At 39.9% G+C, this 25,401-nt stretch overlaps 1 protein-coding gene across 1 annotated transcript in view; it reads left to right on the top strand.

The window, feature by feature from the left end:
- Positions 1 to 25,401, top strand: part of neb (nebulin) — a 66,336-nt gene that overhangs the window by 27,849 nt on the left and 13,086 nt on the right. Inside the window, exons 50-122 of the mRNA XM_082508778.1 lie at positions 191 to 502; positions 619 to 822; positions 967 to 1,071; positions 1,270 to 1,377; positions 1,459 to 1,770; positions 1,875 to 2,078; positions 2,212 to 2,316; positions 2,412 to 2,519; positions 2,713 to 3,024; positions 3,120 to 3,323; positions 3,422 to 3,526; positions 3,840 to 3,947; positions 4,052 to 4,363; positions 4,457 to 4,660; positions 4,761 to 4,865; positions 5,184 to 5,291; positions 5,383 to 5,694; positions 5,797 to 6,000; positions 6,173 to 6,277; positions 6,413 to 6,520; positions 6,639 to 6,950; positions 7,161 to 7,364; positions 7,497 to 7,601; positions 7,716 to 7,823; positions 7,925 to 8,236; positions 8,530 to 8,634; positions 8,723 to 8,821; positions 8,951 to 9,052; positions 9,168 to 9,275; positions 9,377 to 9,688; positions 9,786 to 9,890; positions 9,995 to 10,099; positions 10,186 to 10,290; positions 10,415 to 10,522; positions 10,628 to 10,738; positions 12,227 to 12,424; positions 12,661 to 12,765; positions 12,870 to 12,974; positions 13,066 to 13,170; positions 13,279 to 13,386; positions 13,477 to 13,590; positions 13,764 to 13,961; positions 14,288 to 14,392; positions 14,517 to 14,621; positions 14,746 to 14,853; positions 14,974 to 15,081; positions 15,177 to 15,284; positions 15,411 to 15,515; positions 15,607 to 15,711; positions 15,805 to 15,903; positions 16,001 to 16,105; positions 16,239 to 16,343; positions 16,441 to 16,545; positions 16,751 to 16,855; positions 17,156 to 17,260; positions 17,369 to 17,473; positions 17,607 to 17,711; positions 17,829 to 17,933; positions 18,304 to 18,405; positions 20,131 to 20,232; positions 20,351 to 20,458; positions 20,555 to 20,659; positions 20,760 to 20,864; positions 20,956 to 21,060; positions 21,187 to 21,291; positions 21,404 to 21,514; positions 21,623 to 21,733; positions 21,872 to 21,973; positions 22,144 to 22,248; positions 22,778 to 22,867; positions 23,967 to 24,080; positions 24,376 to 24,480; positions 25,010 to 25,114. Of these exons, the coding sequence (XP_082364904.1) occupies positions 191 to 502; positions 619 to 822; positions 967 to 1,071; positions 1,270 to 1,377; positions 1,459 to 1,770; positions 1,875 to 2,078; positions 2,212 to 2,316; positions 2,412 to 2,519; positions 2,713 to 3,024; positions 3,120 to 3,323; positions 3,422 to 3,526; positions 3,840 to 3,947; positions 4,052 to 4,363; positions 4,457 to 4,660; positions 4,761 to 4,865; positions 5,184 to 5,291; positions 5,383 to 5,694; positions 5,797 to 6,000; positions 6,173 to 6,277; positions 6,413 to 6,520; positions 6,639 to 6,950; positions 7,161 to 7,364; positions 7,497 to 7,601; positions 7,716 to 7,823; positions 7,925 to 8,236; positions 8,530 to 8,634; positions 8,723 to 8,821; positions 8,951 to 9,052; positions 9,168 to 9,275; positions 9,377 to 9,688; positions 9,786 to 9,890; positions 9,995 to 10,099; positions 10,186 to 10,290; positions 10,415 to 10,522; positions 10,628 to 10,738; positions 12,227 to 12,424; positions 12,661 to 12,765; positions 12,870 to 12,974; positions 13,066 to 13,170; positions 13,279 to 13,386; positions 13,477 to 13,590; positions 13,764 to 13,961; positions 14,288 to 14,392; positions 14,517 to 14,621; positions 14,746 to 14,853; positions 14,974 to 15,081; positions 15,177 to 15,284; positions 15,411 to 15,515; positions 15,607 to 15,711; positions 15,805 to 15,903; positions 16,001 to 16,105; positions 16,239 to 16,343; positions 16,441 to 16,545; positions 16,751 to 16,855; positions 17,156 to 17,260; positions 17,369 to 17,473; positions 17,607 to 17,711; positions 17,829 to 17,933; positions 18,304 to 18,405; positions 20,131 to 20,232; positions 20,351 to 20,458; positions 20,555 to 20,659; positions 20,760 to 20,864; positions 20,956 to 21,060; positions 21,187 to 21,291; positions 21,404 to 21,514; positions 21,623 to 21,733; positions 21,872 to 21,973; positions 22,144 to 22,248; positions 22,778 to 22,867; positions 23,967 to 24,080; positions 24,376 to 24,480; positions 25,010 to 25,114 (10,137 nt within the window). The remainder of the gene's footprint in view (positions 1 to 190; positions 503 to 618; positions 823 to 966; positions 1,072 to 1,269; positions 1,378 to 1,458; positions 1,771 to 1,874; positions 2,079 to 2,211; positions 2,317 to 2,411; positions 2,520 to 2,712; positions 3,025 to 3,119; positions 3,324 to 3,421; positions 3,527 to 3,839; positions 3,948 to 4,051; positions 4,364 to 4,456; positions 4,661 to 4,760; positions 4,866 to 5,183; positions 5,292 to 5,382; positions 5,695 to 5,796; positions 6,001 to 6,172; positions 6,278 to 6,412; positions 6,521 to 6,638; positions 6,951 to 7,160; positions 7,365 to 7,496; positions 7,602 to 7,715; positions 7,824 to 7,924; positions 8,237 to 8,529; positions 8,635 to 8,722; positions 8,822 to 8,950; positions 9,053 to 9,167; positions 9,276 to 9,376; positions 9,689 to 9,785; positions 9,891 to 9,994; positions 10,100 to 10,185; positions 10,291 to 10,414; positions 10,523 to 10,627; positions 10,739 to 12,226; positions 12,425 to 12,660; positions 12,766 to 12,869; positions 12,975 to 13,065; positions 13,171 to 13,278; positions 13,387 to 13,476; positions 13,591 to 13,763; positions 13,962 to 14,287; positions 14,393 to 14,516; positions 14,622 to 14,745; positions 14,854 to 14,973; positions 15,082 to 15,176; positions 15,285 to 15,410; positions 15,516 to 15,606; positions 15,712 to 15,804; positions 15,904 to 16,000; positions 16,106 to 16,238; positions 16,344 to 16,440; positions 16,546 to 16,750; positions 16,856 to 17,155; positions 17,261 to 17,368; positions 17,474 to 17,606; positions 17,712 to 17,828; positions 17,934 to 18,303; positions 18,406 to 20,130; positions 20,233 to 20,350; positions 20,459 to 20,554; positions 20,660 to 20,759; positions 20,865 to 20,955; positions 21,061 to 21,186; positions 21,292 to 21,403; positions 21,515 to 21,622; positions 21,734 to 21,871; positions 21,974 to 22,143; positions 22,249 to 22,777; positions 22,868 to 23,966; positions 24,081 to 24,375; positions 24,481 to 25,009; positions 25,115 to 25,401) is intronic.

Raw genomic sequence — 25,401 nt, 5'->3', positions numbered from 1 at the left:
TTAATCTGAATTATTTACATAAAAAAATATACTAATTGTATCATAATAATAGTGCAAATATATTAGTTTTGATATTGATTTATAGGGCTTATTAATGCATACATGAATTTTTTTAAATAATAAAACCCATTGTACAGCATGTATAAAACTGTTTAAAGGCAGTGATGATATAATTTTATTTTTCATCCAGTACAAGTACAAGACAGGATACCGTAAACAGGTCGGTCACCACATCGGTGCTCGCAGCATCCAGGACGACCCTCTGCTCATGCTGGCTCTGAACTCAGCCAAGATTGCCAGTGATGCTCTGTACAAGAAGGACTTCAACAAGTCCAAGACCAGGTTCCACCTGCCAGTGGACATGCTCAATCTGGAACTGGCCAAGAAATGCCAGATCCAAGTCAACGACTTCAACTACAGAACTCACCTGCACCAGTGGACGTGCCTGCCAGACTCCAATGATGTGGTCCAGGCCAGACATGCATATGACCTGCAGAGTGATGTGTGTATATATTTATAATTTATATATATATACAGTTTCTATATTCTATATTTCTACATATAGTTTTTTGTATATCTGCCAACTTTTGCCACAACACTTTCTTTCTTTTTTTCTAGGCTGTGTACAAGGAGGATCTGAAGATTTTGCAGGGTATTGGTTGGGTGCCAATAGGTTCATTAGATGTTGAGAAGGTGAAGAAAGCTGGTGAGATCCTGAGTGAGAGAAAGTATCGTCAGCACCCGAGCAAATATGGTTTTAAAATATCCACTGAAGACATGCCCATAGCACTGGCTAAGGCCAATGCTCAGGTTATGAACAAGGTAAAAATTCAATAACACTCAAAATGCAGCAAAGTATAACTAATACAGAATGACTCTGGTGAAGTACTAATGCTGACATGGTAAAGAAATGATTCTGTGCACAGCTTCATGGTTGATAGTGTTTACATTTTTCCATGATTACAGAAAGCATACATTGAAGCCTGGGAGAACGTGAAGACAAAGATCCATGTCATGCCCGATGCTATGGATGTCCTTCTGGCTAAAGCAAACAATGTTAACTACAGTGTGGTATGTAGGAAATTAAAACGTTTTACTGTTTAAGCAATTTAAACATTTGTTTTGAATAATTAATTCAGATCATTGAATTTATTGCATTAATATCTTGATAAGATGTCAAGGCAGGTATTTAAGTATTCATGATTCTGAACACTATTATTTTTTGTTTTTATTACATGTTTAAAATCTGTTTTTTGTGATCATGAACAGAAAAAGTACAAGCAGGCATATGAAGATTCCAAGAAGAAGGGCTACGATATGCGAAATGACGCCATATCCATCATTGCAGCCAGAGCTTCCAGGGACATTGCCAGTGATGTAAGCTCACTGGATCTGAACAATGATAAACTTTTATATTTAAATATCAGACCCCGCTAACTCCAATCATTATTTTCACAGTACAAGTACAAGACAGGATACCGTAAACAGGTCGGTCACCACATCGGTGCTCGCAGCGTCCAGGACGACCCTCTGCTCATGCTGGCTCTGAACTCAGCCAAGATTGCCAGTGATGCTCTGTACAAGAAGGACTTCAACAAGTCCAAGACCAGGTTCCACCTGCCAGTGGACATGCTCAATCTGGAACTGGCCAAGAAATGCCAGATCCAAGTCAACGACTTCAACTACAGAACTCACCTGCACCAGTGGACGTGCCTGCCAGACTCCAATGATGTGGTCCAGGCCAGACATGCATATGACCTGCAGAGTGATGTGAGTCTTTGAATTTCAGTGGTGTAAAATAATCATGTTAATTAATAAATATATTTTCCAGTTTTAGAATATTTTTAATCATAATAAATCCTTTTTTCCTCAAGGCTGTGTACAAGGAGGATCTGAAGATTTTGCAGGGTATTGGTTGGGTGCCAATAGGTTCATTAGATGTTGAGAAGGTGAAGAAAGCTGGTGAGATCCTGAGTGAGAGAAAGTATCGTCAGCACCCGAGCAACTACAAGTTTAAAATATCCACTGAAGACATGCCCATAGTACTGGCTAAGGCCAATGCTCAGGTTATGAACAAGGTATGAAATCCCATTTGAAATCTACGTCAGCCATACTGGATGTTGTATTTAAATTAAGTTATTATAAAATGTATATATACATTTACAAGTAGTAATGTAAACAGTTGCTCATTATCTGTTTTTGTTACTGCAGAAAGCATACATTGAAGCTTGGGAGAACGAGAAGACAAAGATCCATCTCATGCCCGATGCTATGGATGTCCTTCTGGCCAAAGCAAACAACGTTAACTACAGTGTGGTATGTAGGCATTTGTGGTGTAGAAAGACTCACATCACTTATGAATTTTAAATGTATATAACTTCCATCTGTTGGATCATTGTGTTTCCTTACAGAAAAAGTACAAGCAGGCATATGAAGACTCCAAGAAGAAGGGCTATGATCTGCGCAATGATGCCATTTCCGTCATTGCGGCGAGAGCTTCCAGGGACATTGCCAGTGATGTGTGTCTTTAATCTGAATTATTTACATAAGAATAAATAATAGTGCGATATAGGTATAATAGATTTGATACGGCACTGTAAAGGGCTTGGTAATATGTAAATGTATAAGAAAATAATAATCAATAAAATTCATCATACACAATGTATAAAACTGTTCAAAGACATTGATGATAATATTTTATTTTTCATCCAGTACAAGTACAAGACAGGATACCGTAAGCAGGTCGGTCACCACATCGGTGCTCGCAGCATCCAGGACGACCCCCTCGTCATGCTGGCTCTGAACTCAGCCAAGATTGCCAGCGATGCTCTGTACAAGAAGGACTTCAACAAGTCCAAGACCAAGTTCCACCTGCCAGTGGACATGCTCAATCTGGAACTGGCCAAGAAATGCCAGATCCAAGTCAACGACTTCAACTACAGAACTCACCTGCACCAGTGGACGTGCCTGCCAGACTCCAATGATGTGGTCCAGGCCAGACATGCATATGACCTGCAGAGTGATGTAATAGTTGTTTTCATGATTCTTTTTATTGCTTTTTAATTCTGTGTTTGTGCTACTAAAAGTATATCACAAGGCTGTTCTGCCGTGTATGTCAGGCTGTCTACAAAGCTGACCTGAAGTGGCTCCAGGGCCTGGGTTGGGTCCCCATTGGCTCGCTTGATGTGGAGAAAGCTAAGAAGGCTGAAGAAGTTTTGAGTGAAAGGAAGTACCGCCAGCATCCCAGCAAAGTTCCATTTACCAGCCCAGTAGATGCCATGAATCTTGTGCTGGCAAAGAATAACGCCCTAACCATGAACAAGGTAGAATTCTTCATTAAAGACTTTCAAAGCCATTTCTATCTGGTTATCACTTTTGTCAGAATCATTAATTAACGCTGCATTATTTGTGTTTTTTCCAGCGCCTCTACACTGAAGCATGGGAGAAGGACAAGACCACGCTGCACATTAAACCTGACACTCCTGAGATCGTCCTCTCACAACAAAATGCAATAACCATGAGCAAAGTTAGTATCATTTCAGAGCATGATTTATTATGTCAACAAGAATACTTTCAAAATATTTTCAATATTTATAATAATTTCAAAAAAATGGAAAATACCTGTTAGGAGTTAAGTGTACTCATTAAGACATTAAGCTTCATTCAGAATGCTTTGGCTTGAGTTACTAGCACACTGATATTCTTACAGTAGACTTGGCGAATATGATCCCTTAAGCAAACCTTATCACTTTATAATTAGGTGCCAAAACTAGAACATTGAAAGTTAAAGTAAAGGTTGAAGTTTAGTTAAAAAAATGTGCATATGTCTTATTTTGCAGAAACTATACAGACAAGGATATGAAGAAACTATCAAGAAAGGCTATTTCCTCCCTGTGGATGCAATCTCTGTAAAGGCTGCTAAGGCCTCCAGGGAAATCATCAGTGACGTAAGTGGTCATACTGTACCAAGTGTCTGTTTACTGACACTTTAACATAATTTAAGCATTGTTCTACTTGTAACATAAATTTTTTTTCGGCTAATTTTATCCAGTACAAGTACAAGACAGGATACCGTAAGCAAGTTGGTCACCACATCGGTGCTCGCAGCATCCAGGACGACCCCCTCGTCATGCTGGCTCTGAACTCAGCCAAGATTGCCAGTGATGCTCTGTACAAGAAGGACTTCAACAAGTCCAAGACCAAGTTCAACCTGCCAGTGGACATGCTCAATCTGGAACTGGCCAAGAAATGCCAGATCCAAGTCAACGACTTCAACTACAGAACTCACCTGCACCAGTGGACGTGCCTGCCAGACTCCAATGATGTGGTTCAGGCCAGAAAGGCCTACGATCTCCAGAGTGACGTAAGTCCTTTTGCGGGATACTCAGTGAACCATGCTGCTGATTTTGTCACTATTCTTGTGTTCTGATGTTCGAATTCATGTATACTTTTCTAGGCTGTATACAAAGCTGACTTGGATGAGGTTGTTGGTGTTGGATGGATCCCCATTGGATCACTGGACGTGCTGAAGGCCAAGAACGCTGCAAAAATCCTCAGCGACCGCCTCTATAAGCAGAGACCTGACACACTGAAATATAAGACAGACATGACCTCCATGCCTTTAGTCTTAGCCAAAACAAATGCTGATATCATGAACAAGGTAAAGTGTATTATGTTTGTAATTCCATTGATTTGCCTTCTGTTAAGTCCTCTTGTTTGCACTTTCTGTTTCATTCTGTCTTTTGTGTTTCCCACCACAGAGAACCTACGTTGCTGCTTGGGATGCTGAAAAGATTAAGGTCCATGTGCCCCCTGACACCCCTGAGCTGTTGCTTGCCAAAGCTAATGCTTACAACATCAGCCAGGTACTTTTTGTCTGCACAAATGATTAGGACAATAAAATCCAAGTAGATAAAATTGATTTTTTTAGGGGTTTTTTTTCTTCATGTGCAGATAAAAATATTCTCCTATGTCTCAATTTGTATTTTTGCATTTGAAATGATTCAATGATTATTATCAAATATAAATATGTGATTCTTGAAAAGTTTATAAAAAAAAAACAAGAGTGGCATATTGAAGGGAATAGTAGTTTGTCCTCTGTGTACTTGCTAACATATGACTTGCTAAAATTAGCTTGAGAATTCCCAGATTAAATGTAACTATTTATTTTCTCTTTCCTTCAGAAAATATACAAGGAAGCCGTTGAGGATATTTTCAGAAAGGGCTATGACCTCAAGCCCGATGCTGTCTCTGTCGTTGCTGCCAAACATGGAAGAGAAATCATCAGCGATGTAGGTGACATTGTTTTTCCTTCTCTGTTATTGACTTTATTTGCTTAAATTTATTGTCTTAACTTTGATTTCCTTCCTGCTCGCCACACAGTATAAGTACAAGACGGGATACCGAAAACAGGTCGGTCACCACATTGGGGCTCTCAGTGTCCAGGACGACCCTCTAATCGTGTTGGCTTTGAATTCGGGCAAGATCGCCAGTGATGTTTTGTACAAGAAGGACTTCAACAAGTCCAAGACCAAGTTCCACCTGCCAGTGGACATGCTCAATCTGGAACTGGCCAAGAAATGCCAGATCCAAGTCAACGACTTCAACTACAGAACTCACCTGCACCAGTGGACGTGCCTGCCAGACTCCAATGATGTGGTTCAGGCCAGAAAGGCTTATGACCTGCAGAGTGATGTGAGCACTTATCACTTTTTGCTGAATATTAGCTCCAGTCTCTGTCTTCTGTGGCTTATCTGTAGCTGTGACCTGTGGTTCTTCTTCTCCTTCGGCTTGCAGGCTGTGTATAAGGCTGACATGGAATGGATCAAGGGAATGGGATGGGTGCCAATTGGTTCAATTGATGTGGAGAAAGCCAAGAAAGCGGCAGAGATTCTGAGTGAGAGAAAGTATCGTCAGCATCCCAGCAACTTCAAGTTCACTGCTAATACAGCTGACATGCCATATGCCCTTGCTCAGGCCAATGCCCAGGTTATGGACAAGGTACAGATAGCACATCTTATCCATTATTGTTCTGTGGGAGCCAGGTCTTTAAAAGTAGTGCATCAAAAGTATATGAGGTTCTTTTTGTGTCACACCAATGACACTAACTTTTTATTTTGTAGGGCTTTGAGTCATTTTATGTATACTGAGTATATTAATCTGCTTTTTACAGAAAGCCTACATTGCTGCCTGGGAGAATGATAAGACCAACATTCATGTAATGCCTGACACCCCAGAGATCATCTTGGCCCAGCAGAATAAACTCAACACCAGTCTGGTAATACAGTCTCTTCTTGCATAGGTTTTACAACATGTTAGCATGGTACAAATGATTATGTTTTCATAGGTACTGCTCTTTGTATTACAGTGTATAGAACATGAGACCCTAAAAGCATTATTCTTTTATCTCCAGAAATTTTATCGTGAAGGCTATATGGAAATGATCAACAAAGGCTACTACCTTCCCAAGGATGCAATCTCTGTTATATCAGCCAAGGCTTCCAGAAACATCATCAGTGATGTAAGTTTATGTTTCCCACTTGCTCCAGTTTGTCTTTTTGTTGCTTCACCACAGTAAATGTAGGGTTATTTTTGAATTTATTTTGAAACTGATGCATTATTTCTATCCATATTTCCAGTACAAATACAAGGCTGGTTTCCGCAAGCAGTGTGGCCATCACATCGGTGCTCTCAGTGTGAAAGATGATCCACTAATTATGCTGGCCGCTAATGCAGGGAAGATTGCCAGCGACAATGTCTATAAGAAAGACTTTAACAAGACCAAGACCAAGTTCCACCTCCCAGTAGATATGCTGACAATTGAACTGGCCAAGAAATGCCAGATCCAAGTCAACGACTTCAACTACAGAACTTACCTGCACCAGTGGACGTGCCTGCCAGACTCCAATGATGTGGTTCAGGCCAGAAAAGTCTATGATTTGCAGAGTGATGTAAGTACATGCTATTGTTGTAGAAAGCACTTTTTGGATTTTAATCGATTGTTCAATTATTTTCAGAACATTTAAGCCTCTATCTGTCTCTAACTGATTAAATAGACCTTTTTACATCCATTTTGAGTCATCCCACAGTTTGTCAAATTCAAACCATACATGAACAAATTCTGTATTTAATTAGGTTCAAACTGATTTTTGTGTTTGTAGGCTGTGTACAAAGCTGATCTGGAGTGGCTCAGGGGATGCGGCTGGTCACCTCAGGACTGTATAGATGTCGTCAAAGTGAAGCATGCCCAGACTGTCCTCAATGAAAGGCTCTACCGCCAACACCCAAGTACGGTCAAGTTCACCAGTGTCGTTGACCTCCCAGCTATTGTCTTGTCCAAGCAAAATGCTGAAAACCTCAGTGATGTGAGTAACATCTTTCTGTAGTTTCTTGGATTTTTTTTTAAATTGTGAAACCCAAATATTTGATAAAAATATCTATTCAAGTGGATAAGATGAAGCAGTTAATGTTTTTTTTTTTTTTTTTATCTCTGACAGAGGAAATATAGGGAAGTCTGGGATAAAGACAAGCTCACCATTCATGTGCCACCCGACACCCCCACCTTTGAACTCGCCAAGGCCAACGCTGTTAATATCAGCAATGTACGTTTGTGTTTACTTTACCAGTGTTTACTTTTTAACTTGTCTGTGCAGACGCACAATTTTTGTTGATTTATTTGTTGATTTTTTTAAAACTTTATTTCTTGTTCTGTGCAGAAATTGTACACAAAGGCATGGGATGACCAGAAAGCAGGAGCCTACCATATCAAGGAGGATGCTATCTCTGTGCTAAAGGCTAAAGCTTCCAGAGATATTATCAGTGATGTAAGTTAAAAAAACAAAACAAAATTAACATTAAGAAATGATCTACTTGCTGACTACGTCTAGTCCTACTTGCATTAACCTTTAATTTCTGCTCCCTTTAGTACAAGTACAAGACGGGATACCGAAAACAGGTCGGTCACCACATTGGGGCTCTCAGTGTCCAGGACGACCCTCTAATCGTGCTGGCTCTGAACTCAGGCAAGATCGCCAGTGATGTTCTGTACAAGAAGGACTTCAACAAGTCCAAGACCAAGTTCCACCTGCCAGTGGACATGCTCAATCTGGAACTGGCCAAGAAATGCCAGATCCAAGTCAACGACTTCAACTACAGAACTCACCTGCACCAGTGGACGTGCCTGCCAGACTCCAATGATGTGGTTCAGGCCAGAAAGGCCTACGATCTCCAGAGTGATGTAAGTTTATAGTTGCACATGTGGGTAGTATTCTACCAATCAATAGTGTCAGTGTAGTCAGAAAGTAGAGAACAGATCATAAACATTTATTAAATGTAAATCCTTTTACTCGTTTTACTCATTCGGCAGCCAAATACACTTTTTACTGTTTTTACAGTGGATAAAATACATTACAGTTTTTCCTCTAATACTATTGTTTTCACTCTTCAGTCCAGTTCATCCAGTAACAATGTTTCAACTTTTGTCCTATAGTGTACAGTTGCATAAATTATCTGCCTGCTTTCTTTTCTCAGGCTGTTTACAAAGCTGATATGGAGTGGATACGTGGATGTGGATGGATGCCACATGAGTCCGTAGAGGTGTTGAAGGTGAAGCATGCGCAGAAGATCCTGGCTGATGTAAGTTTGTACCTCACTAAGACTTAAAAACAAATAAAAAGTATGTGTATGCACACTGAATAGTTTCTTCCATTTCTTTCTTGTATAGAGAGGCTATCGGATCAAGTTGGATACACAGCAATTCATGGTTCCAGCTGACAGAATTGACTTAGTCCGTGCCAGGAATGCTGCTGAAGTCCTGAATGAGGTGGGGATGATTGCCTGTCATCAAAATGCTGCTTGGTTTTGACTTTTTGTTCTTAATGTGAACCGTGTGGCAAAATAGTGCTAGTGGCAAATTCCAGGTAGCTGAATTTTGATCTCCCACGTTGCTCAGGCTAAATATCGTGAGGCCTGGCACCAGGACAAGACCAAGTACTCATTGGTGGACACACCATCTCTTGCCACAGCCAGAGAAGTGGCGAAGAATGTTCACCCGGTAAGACTGATGGCATATATGATGCATTTTCTGCATATTTTAACTCAGCAAATTTCAGCCTTGTGCAGTTCCTGCTTTATTATTAGCAAAATAAGTGATACATTATCTTTTGTAGAAACTGTACACCAAAGAATGGGATAAGGTCAAAGCTACAGGATACTTCATGCCTCCAGATGCTGTACCAATCAAGCAGTGCATCCAGACAACTAAAGTGCAAAGCAAAGTAAGTAGTAGGATAAAATTTAATCAGGTTTGATTTAACTGACAACTTAATAATGTGGTAAAAATAAGTTCTTTCTTTTTTTTTTTTTGCCTGTCTTGTAGCATAAATACCTGGAGGGATACCGTAAGCAGGTCGGTCACCACATTGGTGCTCTCAGCGTCCAAGACGACCCTCTGCTCATGCTGGCTCTGAACTCAGCCAAGATCGCCAGCGATGCTCTGTACAAGAAGGACTTCAACAAGTCCAAGACCAAGTTCAACCTGCCAGTGGACATGCTGCAGTTTGAACTGGCTAAGAAATGCCAGATCCAAGTCAACGACGACAACTACAGAACTCGCCTGCACCAGTGGACGTGCATGCCAGACTCCAACGATGTTATCCAGGCTCGCAAAGCCTATGATCTGCAAAGCGATGTAAAGCACATTTGTAACTATTAATCATATTGACATAATAATCTGACAGAAACGTCTGTCTTGACTTCCTAACATGCATCTTGCTTTCGATCTCTAGCACGTCTATAAGTCAGATCTGGAATGGCTCCGAGGCTGTGGCTGGGTAGCAGCTGACTCTGTTGAACATGTGAAGGTCAAGAAGGCCCAGGAGATTCTCAATGATGTATGTTTACTGCATTACATGACATTCAGCCTCTTTTTCAGTTGGTTTTTTTAATCACATGTTGTGTCATTGTGTCTTGCCTCACTGCTCTGTTTTATTTACAGAGACTTTACAAGAAGACTGCCCAAGAAGGTTTTGGAAGATTCACCCTGGTTGTGGACCGGCCAGAGATAGTTTTGGCAAAGATTAATGCTGCCAACCTGAGTGATGTATGCAAAATCTAATATTTAAAATGACTCTCGATCGGAAAACCGGTGAGCAATGATCTGAAAAAAAGTTATTTTTTCTCTAATAGTTGAAGTACAAAGAGACTTTCAATGCAGAAAAGGGTCATTATATTGGCTCAGATGATACTCCTCAACTGGCCCATAGCAGGGAGGTGGCTAAGATCATCAGTGAGGTAACGTAAAAATAATAATCAAATCCTTTCTAGATTTCTAATTTATTTATTGTAAGTTCTGTGTTATATACATGTATTGTGCCAGGCTTTTCTTAAACTTTGCACATACCTTTTGTGGTTTTAGAAACTCTACAAATCAAACTGGGACGAGTCGAAGGCTTCAAGCTACCAGCTGAACCATGAATACATCCCACTGGTCATCTCCAAGAAGAGCAGGGACATTGCTAGTGATGTGAGTGTCTTATATTTCTTTAGAACTGTGATAAAATTAAATCTAATAACATGATATATTTTATTCTTGCACTACTGCAATTTTTATCATTCTAAACACCATTAGGTCAAGTACAAGGATACCCACGAAAAGGCCAAAGGTCACTACATGGCTGGAACCCTGGTGGACTTCCCTGAAGTGATGCGCTGTGGAGACCAGGAAAAGAACAAGGCACTGGTGAGATACTACAAAATATAGTACAGTATAAAAAACTACACCACTACACAATGCACTGAGAAATAAGAAACCATTAGTAACAACAGGCACTCAAAGAGGCAGCTCACTCTCTGGACAGTATTTACTGTTAAGGAAACAATGTTGTGTTTTGTATCTAATAATTTGGTTTTCTTTGTTGTTTTTAAATATACTATGAGAACTTTGTAGTGCAGTAAAATACAAATAAAGGGAGCATGACAGATGTTGATGTTTTGACTGTATAAACATTATGTAGGAACAATATGAAGTTATTATATAATACTATGATACTCATAGTACTATATAATACATATTATATCATTAAAAGATATAACACATTTTGGGGCCCACCTGCAAGAAAGGCAGATGTGAAATGTAAAAGTGAGGTCAGAGCTCAAATGTGACGTGATAACTGGATACAAATTTTAATGTAATATTCAGAATCCAGATACAACAGTATAATTTCCTAAATGTTGACAATACAAACAAAGGCAGCAGAATTTTTATGCAAAGTTTTAAAATAAAAGAGCTTCTACAAAAATACATGAAAACTTGATGATTTTTAAGTTGTTTTTTCTCTTGTTATTTCAATTATATTTGCATGTCCGAAATAAAATTCTATCTATCTATCTATCTATCTATCTATCTATCTATCTGTCAGTCAGTCAGTCAGTCAGTCAGTCAGTCAGTCAGTCACAAGTTGTGCTATATGTCTGAAACATAACCTCCTCAGCAGAGGTAATAAAACACATTAGACAGAAGGATAGCAGCAAGACTGAAAGGGAAGGTTTACAAGACAGCAGTGAGGCCTGCTGTGATGTAGGATTTGGAGAATGGTGACGCTGATGGATAGATGGAAAAAAAATGAGTATATTAGAAGAACAGCTCTAGTCGAGTAGTTTGGTGTCGAATTAGAGAGGCAAGGCTGAGATGGTTTGGCTACGTGCCGATAAGGGACAGTACATATGATGGAGCTGCCGAGCAGGAGGAAAAGAGGAAGACCTCAGAGGAGGTTCATGTTGTAGTGAGGGAGGACATGCAGTAAGTCGGTGTGACAGAGGAGGATACTGGGGACAAGGTAAGATGGAGTCAGATGATCCGCTGTGACGATACCTAAAGGGAGTAGCTGAAAGAAAAACATGGTGATTAATAAAATATGTTAGATGCCACTATATGTGTATTACAAGTATATAGAATCAATAAGTCTCAATGTATTAATTTTATTTTTGAGATCATAGACTGCATATAAGAATAGAGAAGGGGGCGGTTGTGTAAATTGGTAATTAATTATTATTGTTTCTAACTCATCCTAAGGTCAATAGATATGTATTCTGACCGTTTATTTGTTTATCAAAGTGTTTTAGTTACCCTTGTGGATTGAACTTATTTTTTAATACGTGTAAACTTTATTTCAAATTAATCTCTTTTGCATCGCTAATCAGTAAGTTTCTATCGTGTGTGTCTAAACAGAGGGTCTACCAGAAGGACTACAATCAAACCAAAACCAAAATCCACATCCCATCCGACATCATCGCTAACCAGGTAGCTAAGCGGTGCCAGGACATGCTGAGTGATGTTCTTTACCGCACCTACCTGCACCAGTGGACTTGCCACCCTGAACAGGAGGACGCCATCCGTGCCCGCAAGACCAACGAAATCCTCAGTGATGTAGGTCCTTCTTCTGTGCACGTCTGCCGCCTGGTTGTGCCTGATTGTTGTGCGAGATCCCGTACAAACTTGTATTACATGAAGTATTACATGAAGCATTATCTAGACATTATACAAAATCGTTTATCTTTGTATTTATATAAACGCCAGAAATGTTATTACACGTCCCACATTAATAGATGTTTCTATCTGCAAGCAAATATATAATGTTGTCCGGGTTTATTGTCATTTGATAGGTGTTCTATAAGGATGACCTGAACTGGATGAAGGGTATTGGTTGCTACGTTTGGGACACACCAGAGATTCTTCGTGCCAAGAAGTCCTATGACCTGCAAAGTGATGTGAGTAAAAACATGTGATTCCTGAATTGTGTGTGTGTTTATGGGGATTTGGATTTTTTCTATTTGTGTTTGATAATGTACTTATATAATATGCTCCCGTATAGCTTAAATACAGAGAGAACGCCAAGAAGGAGTTCAACAATTACTCCATTGTGACAGACACCCCGTCTTATGTGACTGCTGTCCTGGGCCACACCTGGGCCAGTGAGGTGAGTGAGCTGCACTTTTAAAAACTACAAAATTAGTGTTTCAGTTTTGAACTCATACTGAGTGGATTAATGAAACATTCATCACTGACAGCTCAACTACAGAGAGGCTTATCAAAAGGAGAAGCACATCTACACCACGGTTCTGGATACCCACGATTACGTCAGATGCCAAAACTTCAAATACATTTTCAGCAACGTAAGTGGAGATCCAGTAAAAATGTCTGTCCTCCTGTCACTGATAAGAAGTGATAGATATCTGTAAATGACATGTTTATGGTGACGTTCTGGCTTTTTCTATCAACAGAAAAACTACACTTCTACCTGGGACAAAATCAAAGCGAAGAGTTACCAGATTCCACATGACGCAAACGCCTTGCAGCACGCTAAACAGCAGAAGATTATTCTCAGCAATGTACGTTTCAATTTTTATTTCATATTATTGTTATGATGATGTTCAATTTCTGATCTTTACAAGGCAATATGAATCCTCTCTCCCGTTCAGGTGAAGTACAAGGAGGACTACGAGAAGTTCAAATCTCTCTACAGCCTGCCCAAGTCACTGGAGGACGATCCTGGAACTGCTCGTTGCGTCAAAGCTGGAAAACTCGTCCTAGATGTAAGCTCCATTTGTTTTGCCCTTACACCTTCCACATATTGACATTTCTCTTGATGAGCAATAGAGCGGCTGTGTTGTTTGATTAGCTCTATATTACAAAAACATGCATCCCTGTGTAGATTTTATTGTGCATATGACAACTGAAAGAACCATCTGTTTTTCCATCATTGCAGCGTCTGTACAAGGAGAACTATGAGAAAACCAAGGCCAAGAACCACATCCCCCCAGACATGTTGGATATCCTGTCTGCCCGTAGTACCCAGAATGCCGTCAGCGAGATCAACTACCGCAAGTATCTGCACCAGTGGATTTGCATGCCTGACATGCAGGTGTACGTGCAGGCACGCAAAGTCAATGAACAGCTCAGCGACGTAAGTAGCAGTCCTCAGCTTTGATATTCTGTGCTTGTTATTGCTTATTTTGTCAGCTCTATCATTCTCTGTGCTATGATCCTATATGTTTACATTTTATATTTTTTCTTATTTTATTTGTTTTTGTTTTTCATTTTTGTGAGAATATTGAAAATCAGTTAAACCACACTGAGTTTTTTTCTATTCCTTTTTTGTTTATTTCTTAAAAAATATGAAAGGTCAGGATGTTTTGTTGCCTTATTGTATGTAAAAGAAATCAAATAGCTACATTCTTGAATCCTATGCACTGAAACTAATTTCAGCCACAACATTTTACCTCTCCCCAGATCTTCTACAAGGATGATCTGAACTGGCTCAAAGGTATTGGTTGCTATGCCTGGGACACGCCAGAGATCCTCCGTGTCAAGAACGCTGATAATCTTCAGAGTGAGGTTAGCCCAAGCAACACACTCATTCTCCATCCTCTTCATTGTTTTACGTTTCTAACTTTAGTTCATCTCCTTTATAAGGATTTTGTCCTAACAAATGATTGCTATGCTTCATTTTTGATTCTAGAACAAGTACAGAGCCAAAGGCAAAGATGCTTTCAAAGAATATTCAGTGGTGACGGAGACTCCAGTGTACGAGACCGCCAAGCAGAACGCTCAGAACCTGAGTGACGTAAGGGATTTTATTGTCTTAGATTCATGCTAGCTCAGTAGTTTGTTAACACTCTCTTTGTACATTACAAACGAAAAGAAGTAAGATCGCAAATCTCATCTTTTTTTTCCATTTGTTTTCCCAGCTGCACTACCGCTATGATTACAACGCCAATATCAAGGGCACCAACACCGCTCCTGCTGTTACCATTGAAACAGAAAGAGCCCGTCTGGCCAACTACATCCAGAGTGATGTAAGATAACGTTCCTTCATATTCAGTGTGATTGTTTAACAATTATTATCATATATTGTATAGCATCAATATTTAAAATTTTTAACAACATCTCTCATCATGTGTGTTGACTTCTCTTAGAACTGGTACAAAGAAGCTAACAAGAGCTTCATGCCAACCGGTTATTCACTGCCTCATGACACCCCCCTCATCAAGCAGGTCAAGTTGAACACTGTTGTCTCCAGCAATGTAAGTCAAACACACGCTTGGGCAGATCAGAACTTTTTTATTTTTACGGTAATTTGATGTCTCTGAATGACACACTTTTGTTTTTATCCTTGCAGGTGAAATACAAGGAGGCCTATGAGATGGTGAAGGCTAAAGGCTACACTCTTCACCCAGAGGGTGTCAACTTTGTCACTGCAAGGAAGGCTAACAAGATCATCAATGAAGTAAGATGACACACAGCTGTTATACTTAAGCCAGACCCACTGTTGTAGATTAATGTTTCATTTCCTTGTGATGGATGTTAAATGCTGCATAAAACAGTGCTGTGCATGTGTTTCTTGCTCCTCCAGCGTCTGTATCGTGAGACTTACCACAAGCAAAAGGACAAGATCCACACAACCTATGACACTCCTGATATTAAACAAGTCAAGATGAACCAGGAGCACCTCAGTGACGTACGGGCACCCACAGATTACAACATTCATGTCCTTTTTTTTAAAAATTCATGCTGTAAGATGGACTTTTTTTGTTCCCTTCTTACCCTAGTTGTGCTACAAAGAGAAATACTACAACAGCAGAGGCCAGCTGATATCGTTGCCCATAACGCCTGAGCTCATGCACTACCACCACGTCAATGAGATCACCAGCGACGTATGTAAAGAATAAAATTAAAACAAAACCTCTACAAGGTGGAGTTTGAAGATGTTTTTTAAAATAATTTTTTAAATTGTTTTGTGTTTTTAGCTGAAATACAAAGAGGACCTGATGTGGCTGAGAGGCATTGGCTGCTTCTTGTATAACACCCCAGAGATGGTCCGTGTCCGCGACGTCACCAAATTCAGGGTACGTCTTTTTGGATAGAATGGATTCCTATTTTTCCTTTCCAATGCATATTCAGGCATCTGCATCATTCATATAAACTATTTTTTCTCTCTTATAGGTGAGCTATCCAGTGGAGGCTAAGAAGAACCTTGCTAAATTCTCTGTGGTCCTGGACACGCCTGAGTATAAGCGTGTGACTGAGCTGAAGACGCACATGAGCAACGTGAGTTGGTTTCCTAAATGTGCTTCATCGTATTATAGCTTCATGTGATCTGCTTTCCAAACAAAAATGAGCTTGCAGTATATTCTAAAAAACAAAAGCCACACGTTTTGACATTCGCTCTGTTTCTTTCCAGCTGATCTACAAAGCTCAGAGCAAGGAGGACATGGCCAAAGTCACCACAACTGCAGACTCTGTGGACATTCGGAGAGTCAAGTGGGCCCAGCAGCTGGTTAACCAGGCAAGCTCAAATAAACAGCATGAATAACTGAATCTATTATATGTATGTGTGTGTCTTTCCTGATAATCTAATCAATATTTTTTCCCTTCTGCTACAGTACCAGTACGTAGATCTGGCTGCCAAACAAAGAGCTCATTTCACTCCAGAAATCAATACTCCAAATATGGGCCATGCTAGAAAAATGAAAGTGTTCTACAGTGATGTAAGTCTGATCCTTCGTTCTCATTTAATGCCGCTGTCACTGAAACCTCAACCTAAAATTGTTTGTATTTTATTTTGTTTACACTATTTACTGTAGCTGCTTTCTATATACTCTTATACTTTGCCAAAATAATTGAAATTACAGCAATTGCAGTCTCCTCTGAAGCCAATTTCTAAGGTGTTGTCTCAATCGTTTCTTCCCTTAGAACAAATACAAAGAACAGTATGAGAAGATGAAACACCGGTACACTGCCATTGCTGACACACCTCTCCTGATCCGTGCCAAGAAGTCCTACCTGCAGTCCAGTGATGTGAGTTTGCTCATTTAGGAAACTTGTGATTTAGTTTGAAACTGTTATGCATTCAGGAATTATAGGAGTCAGACTGTTTGTTAATAATTTTTCCACTGAAAACGGTCAAATTTAAGAGATTTCATTAACTAATAGTGAATTTTATCCCATGTCAAAATATAAATATTCTTTATCTGTTTATCTGATTTTACCCTTTTACCACAAATACTGTACAAGTCAGTGTGAAATTGTAGATGCTATAAATCACATTATGTGTGTTTGATGAATGTATATGACACGTTTTCTCCTTCGTTTCTTCAGCTGCGCTACAAAGAAACCTTTGAGCTTTCCAAGGGACACTACCACACAGTCAAGGATGCTCTGGACATCACTTACCATCGCAGGGTCACTGATGACATTAGCGAGGTCGGCAGTTGAAATGATCTGGCTCATTGTTAACTATAAATGTCTTTATAAATGTACATGTTTTGAGCTTTTGCATCTCCATCTACTGTTTTTTTCCTCTCTTATCAGGTTAAATACAGAGAGAAGTATATTAGCTCTCTGGGGACCTGGAAGTCCATCCCCGATCGTCCCGAACTCTTCTTCAGCAAGATTGTCAGCGGTAACGTTAGTGACGTGAGTACTCGTGACTTTATTCACCGTGTGGTAAAATGTTTACAGTTCATTAAAGAGTATTCAGTACAATGAGCACTGAGACACTACACAACATTTCAATTTAATTTAATCTCATTTTATGTGTTTTTTTTAGGTCAAGTATAAGGAGGACCTGGATTGGCTGAAGGGTATTGGCTGCTTTGTATGGGACACACCTGAGCTGGTGCAGGCTGAGAGGAACAAGACGCTCTACAGTGAGGTAAAGCATCAGTGACATTAAGCTTCATTTTTATTTATATGGCACCTGTTTATGATTTGCAGTATCGAGGTATAGTTTCTGTATTTTCTTAATAAAAGTTGTATTGTTTGTCTGCAGAGACTGTACAAAGCCTCCTTTGAGAAGAACAGAGGCAACTTCAAGTATACCAGCGACACTCCATTCTTCCAAGCCGTCAAGCAAGCCTCCGTTCTCATAAACGATGTGAGTCCCGTCATTCTTTAACCTCCAGCAATAAATAAAAATTGGATTTAGTTTGTTAACGCATTTGTAAATCAAATGAAACAGTTAACCACATTTCTATTTTTCTGTGCTTCTCTATTGGACTCTCAGCGTGGAGGTAAAAAAAAAACAGGAATTCACTGTAGTATTTTATAATTGCCTACACTGTTTATCACTGACTGTTTTTGTGTTTACCCTTAAAGTCAAGTGTTTAAAATGTTTCCCTTTGTTCTTTACATCAGTCAGTTTTTACCTTCCTTAAATTCTTAAAATGTTTCATCCACATGACGCGAGATGAAACATTTTGTTCTCTGGGGACTCCTTTTTAACTACCTTCTGACACTTTGAGCAGAGGGCTTACAGAGCAGACTATGAGAAGACCAAGGATAAGTTCACCATAACTACAGATGATCCTAGATATCAACTGGCCAGGGAGAACAGGAAGATGAGCCAGGTAAACGCCCTGGTCACGTTGTACCACCGGCCTGCCACCTCCGGTCTGGTCCCCGAAGAGCCCTGACACCGGTGCATGAGGTTGTCAGCAGGACTGCTGATGGTGGACATCGCATGGCATTTATAGAGCTCCCAACTCAAAAAAAATTCTTTCCCTTTTGTATCAGTTTCTTCATTTTGTCCCACACAGGTTGCTGTTGAACTGCCACTCAAACAGCAGCTGGAATGCTGAGTGTTATGCAGTGTTGTCCTTCATCTGCTCCATCAGAAATGACAGTTTAATCACTAGCACAGTAACAATTCAATCCACTGAGCCGATCGTCTCACACTCGCTGTAGATGATCATCCCTGTCACTCTGAGGGCACAGATAAGGACAGACAGCACCATCGTCACACTTGGATCCGGAGTTCTTCTCCAGTCCTCCCCCATGTTACTGCTGTTTTCCTTTTGTGTCCTCAACTATGGCATGCTGTGTGTGTGTGTGTGTGTGTGTATGTCATTGTGTATGTGGACAGAAAATGTATAAATCCAGAGCAAAGGATCTACTAAAGGGTGGCTGCAATGAGCTACTCCGCCCTGACATCCTCACAGCCCTTTACCAGACCACTATGGGCAGTAAGGTAAACAAAGAGAGAAGGGAAGCATGATAACTTTGATCTCTGTCCACAAACAGGCACAAAATAGACCATGTGTTATATATCATAAGACTCAAGTCATAGATGGAGGTGACTTTGTTCCTCCCTGCTGTTTGTGGACAAGGTCTTATCACATAAAATCCCCATCCTGCAGAAAATCTTTCCATCCAGTCATTCCATTTAAAAGTGGCTTTAACTCCCACATAGTCCATCCTTCTTCCATGCTCTAATCCCTCCATCGCTCATTTGCTTTTCTTCATGGGCAATTCATTACCGAAGCTTTAACACTGTTTGCCCAACTGCCTTTGAGCAATTTGGTATCTAAAGTCAGAAATGCAGTAAAATTTAGTACATTATAGCTTCTCCTGGAATTTGTTAGTTTTGACCAAAATAGCAATCACAGAGTCTTCTCTTATGTTAAACTATATATATATAAATCAAATATATATCTATATATATATCTATATATATATATATATATATATATATACATATATATATATATATATATATACATACATACATACAACATCTTAAACCATGTGGGCACTGCAGACTTTCATGATGGTGGTAAGGCATTTAACTGTCTTTATTGTCACATGAATAATGCATCCCTCTGTGCACGTGCACGTCTCTCATCGAGCATGCCTATAAGCTTTTCCATTGCTTTGTTTCACTCAGTCGATGTTGCATATTGATTTAATTATAACTACATGCTAGCCAACTTGCTCCGATAGTGTTTAAAAGCTATCCAAGAAAAAAAAAAGTAATTAATTTTTCCTTAAAATTAGCTATAATATGCTATAACGCTAGCGATGTTTTAAAATTAGCGCTATCATCTCAACTGACTCTTAAGAAGCTGAAATAGGACTTTTTTTAAAATCTGCAGTAGGGTTGTATATGTATAGTGTCTGCAAGACTTTTTCGATGTTTTCTTGGACAGTTTTTCTACCACTTTAGAAGTTGCTTGTTATATTCATAAAGACAACAACAACAAAAAAATTCATAAAGACAAGCAAATTAATACAGCAGCAATTTCATTGCATGATGCTAACTTTCTTTTGTTTTCACATTATCCTTGTTCTATCAGTGGAAGTATAGAGAGCAGTATGAACGTGCCAAGGACAAGTTCACCTCTGTTCTGGAGACTCCTGAGTATGAGGCCCACAAACGCAGCAAGAAGATCAGTGATGTAAGTGTTGGGTTTGCAAGGTTTTTATTATTATGTTTAGATTTTTACAAGAACTTGTGAAGAAGCAGTGGGTTTTTTTGTGTTTAAATTTCACCTGTTACTATCTACATCTGCTTAGATCATCTACAAGATGGAGTATAACAAGACCAAGGCAAAGGCTTACACCTTACCTTATGACACTCCACACCAACAACACATGAAGAAGGTCAAGGAGATCACCAGCAATGTAAGTCTGCACTGCACTTTTAAAATATTCTTTCATACACTGGCACAGGAAACCAAAATACAAAATGTACTTTTGTATATTTTATGTGTCTTGCAGCTGAAGTACAAAGAGGTGTATGAAAAGAGCAAGGCCCACATCAACATTGACCCCGAAGCTCACGAGATCCGTGCCGCTAAGGAGGCCTACAAGAACATCACCAATGTGAGCATCTCGAGTGCCAGAATTTTCAAATGACATTTTAAAACCCAAATTTGTGCTAACATCCAGTTTTTGATTCTGTTTTATTTTGCTATATTTCTAGCTTGACTACAAGAAGAAGTATGAAGCAACCAAGAACCAGTGGATCTGGACAGCGGACAGGCCCGACTTTGTCAATGCTGCCAAGAACTCCTTGCAGCAGAGCGATGTGAGTTGGGACCTCTTATTTTAATGTGTGTCATTTTAGCAACATGCAGCACTGTTGCTCTCTTTTTTTCACCGCCATATTTTACCAACAGGTTGAGTACAAGTACGACAAAGAGATCATGAAGGGCTGCGTGATACCTGTGGTCGATGACAAGTTAACCTTACTGTGCATGAAGAATGCTGAAATGGCCAGTGAGGTAAGTTTCCCCATTCTTTATTAGAGACACCATATTTAGTTAAAACTACTAAAGGCCAGATAGTGATGCTTAAGAATGTGATGTTTAATGTCCTAAACTGCTTCTTTTTTCTTTTGCCCATCCCAGGTGAAATATAAACAGAAGTATGAGAAGGAAAAGGGACACTACATGCCTGTCCTGGACACTCCTCAAATTCTCCATGCCAAGGCTGTGCGTGTTCTGGCCTCAGAGGTAAGAACTGTTCAGCAAAAAATTAACTGTACTATAGGGTATATATAGTATACCCTTAGGTAAAACTTATGAGTTTTTAAATGTTTTTATTCTTTATTTTATTGTTCATCAGAGCAAATACAAGGAGGCCAGTAAGAAGGAAATGCAGTCCGGCTCATTCACCACCCTGTCCGACACTCGTGATACTGCCCACAGCAGGACAGTCAACAAACTTGTCAGCGGGGTATGACTGTCTTACTATTACATGCGTTTCACAAAATGAGCTCAGCCAGCGTGTAACCCTGGACTGTTTGTTTGCAGCTGGGCTTGATGTGCTGTTCTATCTTTTTAGAAAGTGTACAAAGAAAAGTTTGAGAAGGAAAAGGGCAAGTCCATATATAACCACATGATTGTGCCGCCTGATGTTCAGCATGCCATGGACGTGGCCAAAAATCAGAGCAATGTGAGTCATTTCCACAAATGGGCTAAAACAGTTGGGGTAGTTGGACTTGGGGGTAATTTTTTCAGCTTTTCATAGTTGTCTGTGGATGTGGAAGTCAGGTTTACTATATTGCATTTCCAATTTTGTTCAACTGGACAGGTGGCCTACAAGAAAGATGCCAAAGCCAGCCTGCACTACACTACTGTAGTCGACCGTCCTGACATAAAGAAGGCTACCCAGGCTGCTAAACTCATCAGTCAGGTAACCATGAAGTACACTGATACTGACTCACCAGCTCAGTACATGTAAATGTGTTTAAAGGCTCAACTCAAGACAAAAGAAGAGAAAAAAGGAGCATCCCAATAGTACCCATCCCTGTACTGTAGTTTCTACATGATCAACTGACTCTTGTCGGGTCTTGTGCCCATCAGATTGGCTACCGTGAGAAAGCACGTGAAGAGGCCAGCCGTGGAGGCTCTCTAGCCCACCGCCCAGATATCGCTTTGGCAACTGAGGTGTCCAAGCTGACAAGCCAGGTACACTAAATGAATTTGCTCACCTGTCTCATCCAGCCCTGGACAGTCGGGTTCCTTTGCCACTGGGTCGCAACGATTGTCATCTCATAGAAAAGGCTTCCCTTGTTTATTAATTTATTCATTTATTCATTCATTTAATTATTTATTTAGGTGGCAGCCAGTTGGAAAGATCAGCTGCCTGGATTTTAACTGTCAGATCAGCTTCCACAAGCTAATATTAGCAGACTAGTAGTGCTGTGGTAGATGCTTGGCAGCAGTCGTGTTGGCCTAATGATACAACTAGCAGCTCTTCCACTGCGCTTCCTCTGCCATCCTGCATTATAATCCATGTTACTCCATGAAAGTAGATATAGATGTTTAACCATACCACTGTACATGTCCCACCACCATCCTTATACCTGTCCTCCTCTTCCTCCATCCTTCAATACTATAACTCTTCTTCTCAACCTTAATCTCTTTCCTCTTCTGTCTACTTCCATAACATCCTAGTCTGTGTGTTCTCATCCCTCCATCTCACTGCGCTTTGTAGGTGGAGGATAAGCCCTCCCTCCATGGAGCAGCTTCCTATGATACCCCCCTGATGCGCCACATTAAGAAAATGAGTGCGGTGACTAGTGATGTAAGGAGGTTTATGCCCTAAAACTGACGGACTGCTGCTGCTTGTCTGTCCTCTCTGTCTCTCTGTCCCCCTTCCTGCTGACCCACAGACTGGCTGAATACAGGGTTCACTGAGCCTTTAAGATAAACATCTGGAACTTTTGAGAAAATATTGATTCACAAATCAAATCTTACAAAGTTCCTATTTGATTTGCTCTTTCTTTTCTTTGCAGTGTCCACCCTCTGCTTTTTTTATATTTCCATTACAAGATGTGCCTCATTGCTAAGCATAGAGAACAGCGTTACTGCATTAGCTGCCTGGCGCTAATACTATGTGTTTATTTAAACTGTCTTTTCAGATTTTTCCCATTATTTCCCTTTAAGTCTCCATGTCTGTTTGTTTCTGAATGTGACAAAAGGCTTTTCTAAAAATGAACTTGAATTGTTCTTAAAAACATGTGTATGTCCAGTAGTTCACCGTGCTGTGCTCCATTTTCATCGCAATCCTAAGGGGTGGTGTAGGCCCTCCTAAAAGTTTGGAATACGGTTACAGTAGTGAAAAGTTAGCCACAATTCCTGTTAGATATACACATGTTTTTATAGCACACCTTTTCAAACGTGTTCCTGTGTTCTGCCTTCACTCTAAAGTGGTTTGACCTGTGGAGCCAAACCACACCTGACCTGCGTCCACAACCACACCGCCTTACCTTTTCCATATATATTTTATTATATATGAAGTTCATGTTTGTGTTTATGTGAATTACAGGATGCTTTATTTGCTTATGTTTACAGTACAAAGCATCTTGTCTGATCAGTTTGATCGACTTTAAGTTAATAAATGCATCAGAATCAGTTTTACATTTGCAACCAATCTATTACACACTTTTCATTACTGCTCAACATATTTATGAAAGAAAAAACAAATTAAATACTTAAAATGTGGCGCAGAGCCTGTGCAAAGCTTTTATAAAACTATCTGCGAGGAATCTGAGTCACTAATCAAATCCAAAAACTGTTGTCCTTCAGTTGTTTTTTACTATGATGGAGACGTCGGCTGATGTTGGTTTCCTCTCAGTCAATACATAAACTAACTTGTACACATATCCTACGCTAATGAACAGGTGAAGTACAAGGAGAAGTTTGATAAGGAGATGAAAGGAAAGAAACCTCAATATGACCTGAAGGAAAGTAAGATTTACAAGACTCTCAAGGAAGCCAGTGTGCTGGCCAGTGAGGTGGGTGCTCGCGTATCTTATCATCACTTCACACCGTTTTTATCATAGGCCAAAAAAATCATTCATTTTTTCCACAGTTGTTATACTTTTGTATAGTTTGTCTGATTGGTTTATCTATGGGAGTAAAGCAATATCTGATTTTGGCATCCTGGTGTTGTTACTAGAACAGAGACAAACTAAATGTATCCTAGTAATTCTTTACATTTCTGTGAAATTCACCATTTCAAACAAATATCGCCCATTATATATTACCATAGTGTCTAATTAATGTGACTGCTGTCAATATAACACACAGGTGAAGTACAAGGGTGACCTGAAGAAGATCCACAAACCTGTGACCGACATGGCCGAGTCCCTGTCCATGAAGCACATCACGAGCACCAGCAAGCTGTCCAGCGATGTAAGCTACCTGTGTGACTATTAACCTTTAACCCTCTCACATTCCCAAACAGGAAGCTGCAGCGAGCGAGTTTGGTTTCGTTGCACAGTGTGCTGAACTCTGTTTCCATCACCTCACAGTAACAATCGGCAAAATGTAGCAAACTGCTGACCATCTCATGGATTTATGCACTAAGCTCCATCATAAAAGACATCCATCATTCTCTGACCTCATCTGGTAGTGATCTTTACCCATCTCACTTTTGACCTTTGACCCCAAATACTATCACCCTCTATAACCTCTACTTCTTAACCTTTTCAGTGACTTTTTTTCCTCCGTAGTTCAAACAAAACTAGTCTTTTATTAATGTTCACTTAACACCGACTTCCTCTTCCTGCCTTTTGTAGATTGACAATTATTTTAACATAACTTTAAAAACCCTTATGTTTAAATGCTATTATGTTTCTTTCTATCATAAACTATGAGGATTTTCTGCTAAGTAATGATTCGCTGTACTGAGCTGCCTTACTTTACTGGGAATCCCCCATAGTACTGCTACAAGAAGAAATTTGAGGAGAGTAAGGGTCACTACCACATGATTCCCGACACACCCGAACAGCTCCATCACAAGGAGGCTTCTGAACTTCAAAGTAACGTAAGTGGTTCATACTCCCGTGGGGCAACGAGCACTCGACACAGTAAAAAAAACACTATTGTGGGTTTCAACTGTGTCAGACAGTTTTCCTTCCCACTGTCGCCAAAGTGCTTGCTCACAGGTTGATTGTTGGGTTTGTTGTTGGGTTTTTCTCTGTATGTATATTTTTAGGGTCTACCTTACAGTATAAAGCGCCTTGAGGCGACTGTTGCTGTGATTTGGCGCTATATAAATAAAATTGAATTGAACTGAATTGATAATACTTTCTATGTTTATTATACTGTAAC

This window comes from Aulonocara stuartgranti (genome assembly GCF_965226115.1).
Source record: "Aulonocara stuartgranti genome assembly, chromosome: 16".
Lineage (NCBI taxonomy): Eukaryota > Metazoa > Chordata > Actinopteri > Cichliformes > Cichlidae > Aulonocara > Aulonocara stuartgranti.
This window is presented reverse-complemented; position numbering and strand designations above follow the sequence as displayed.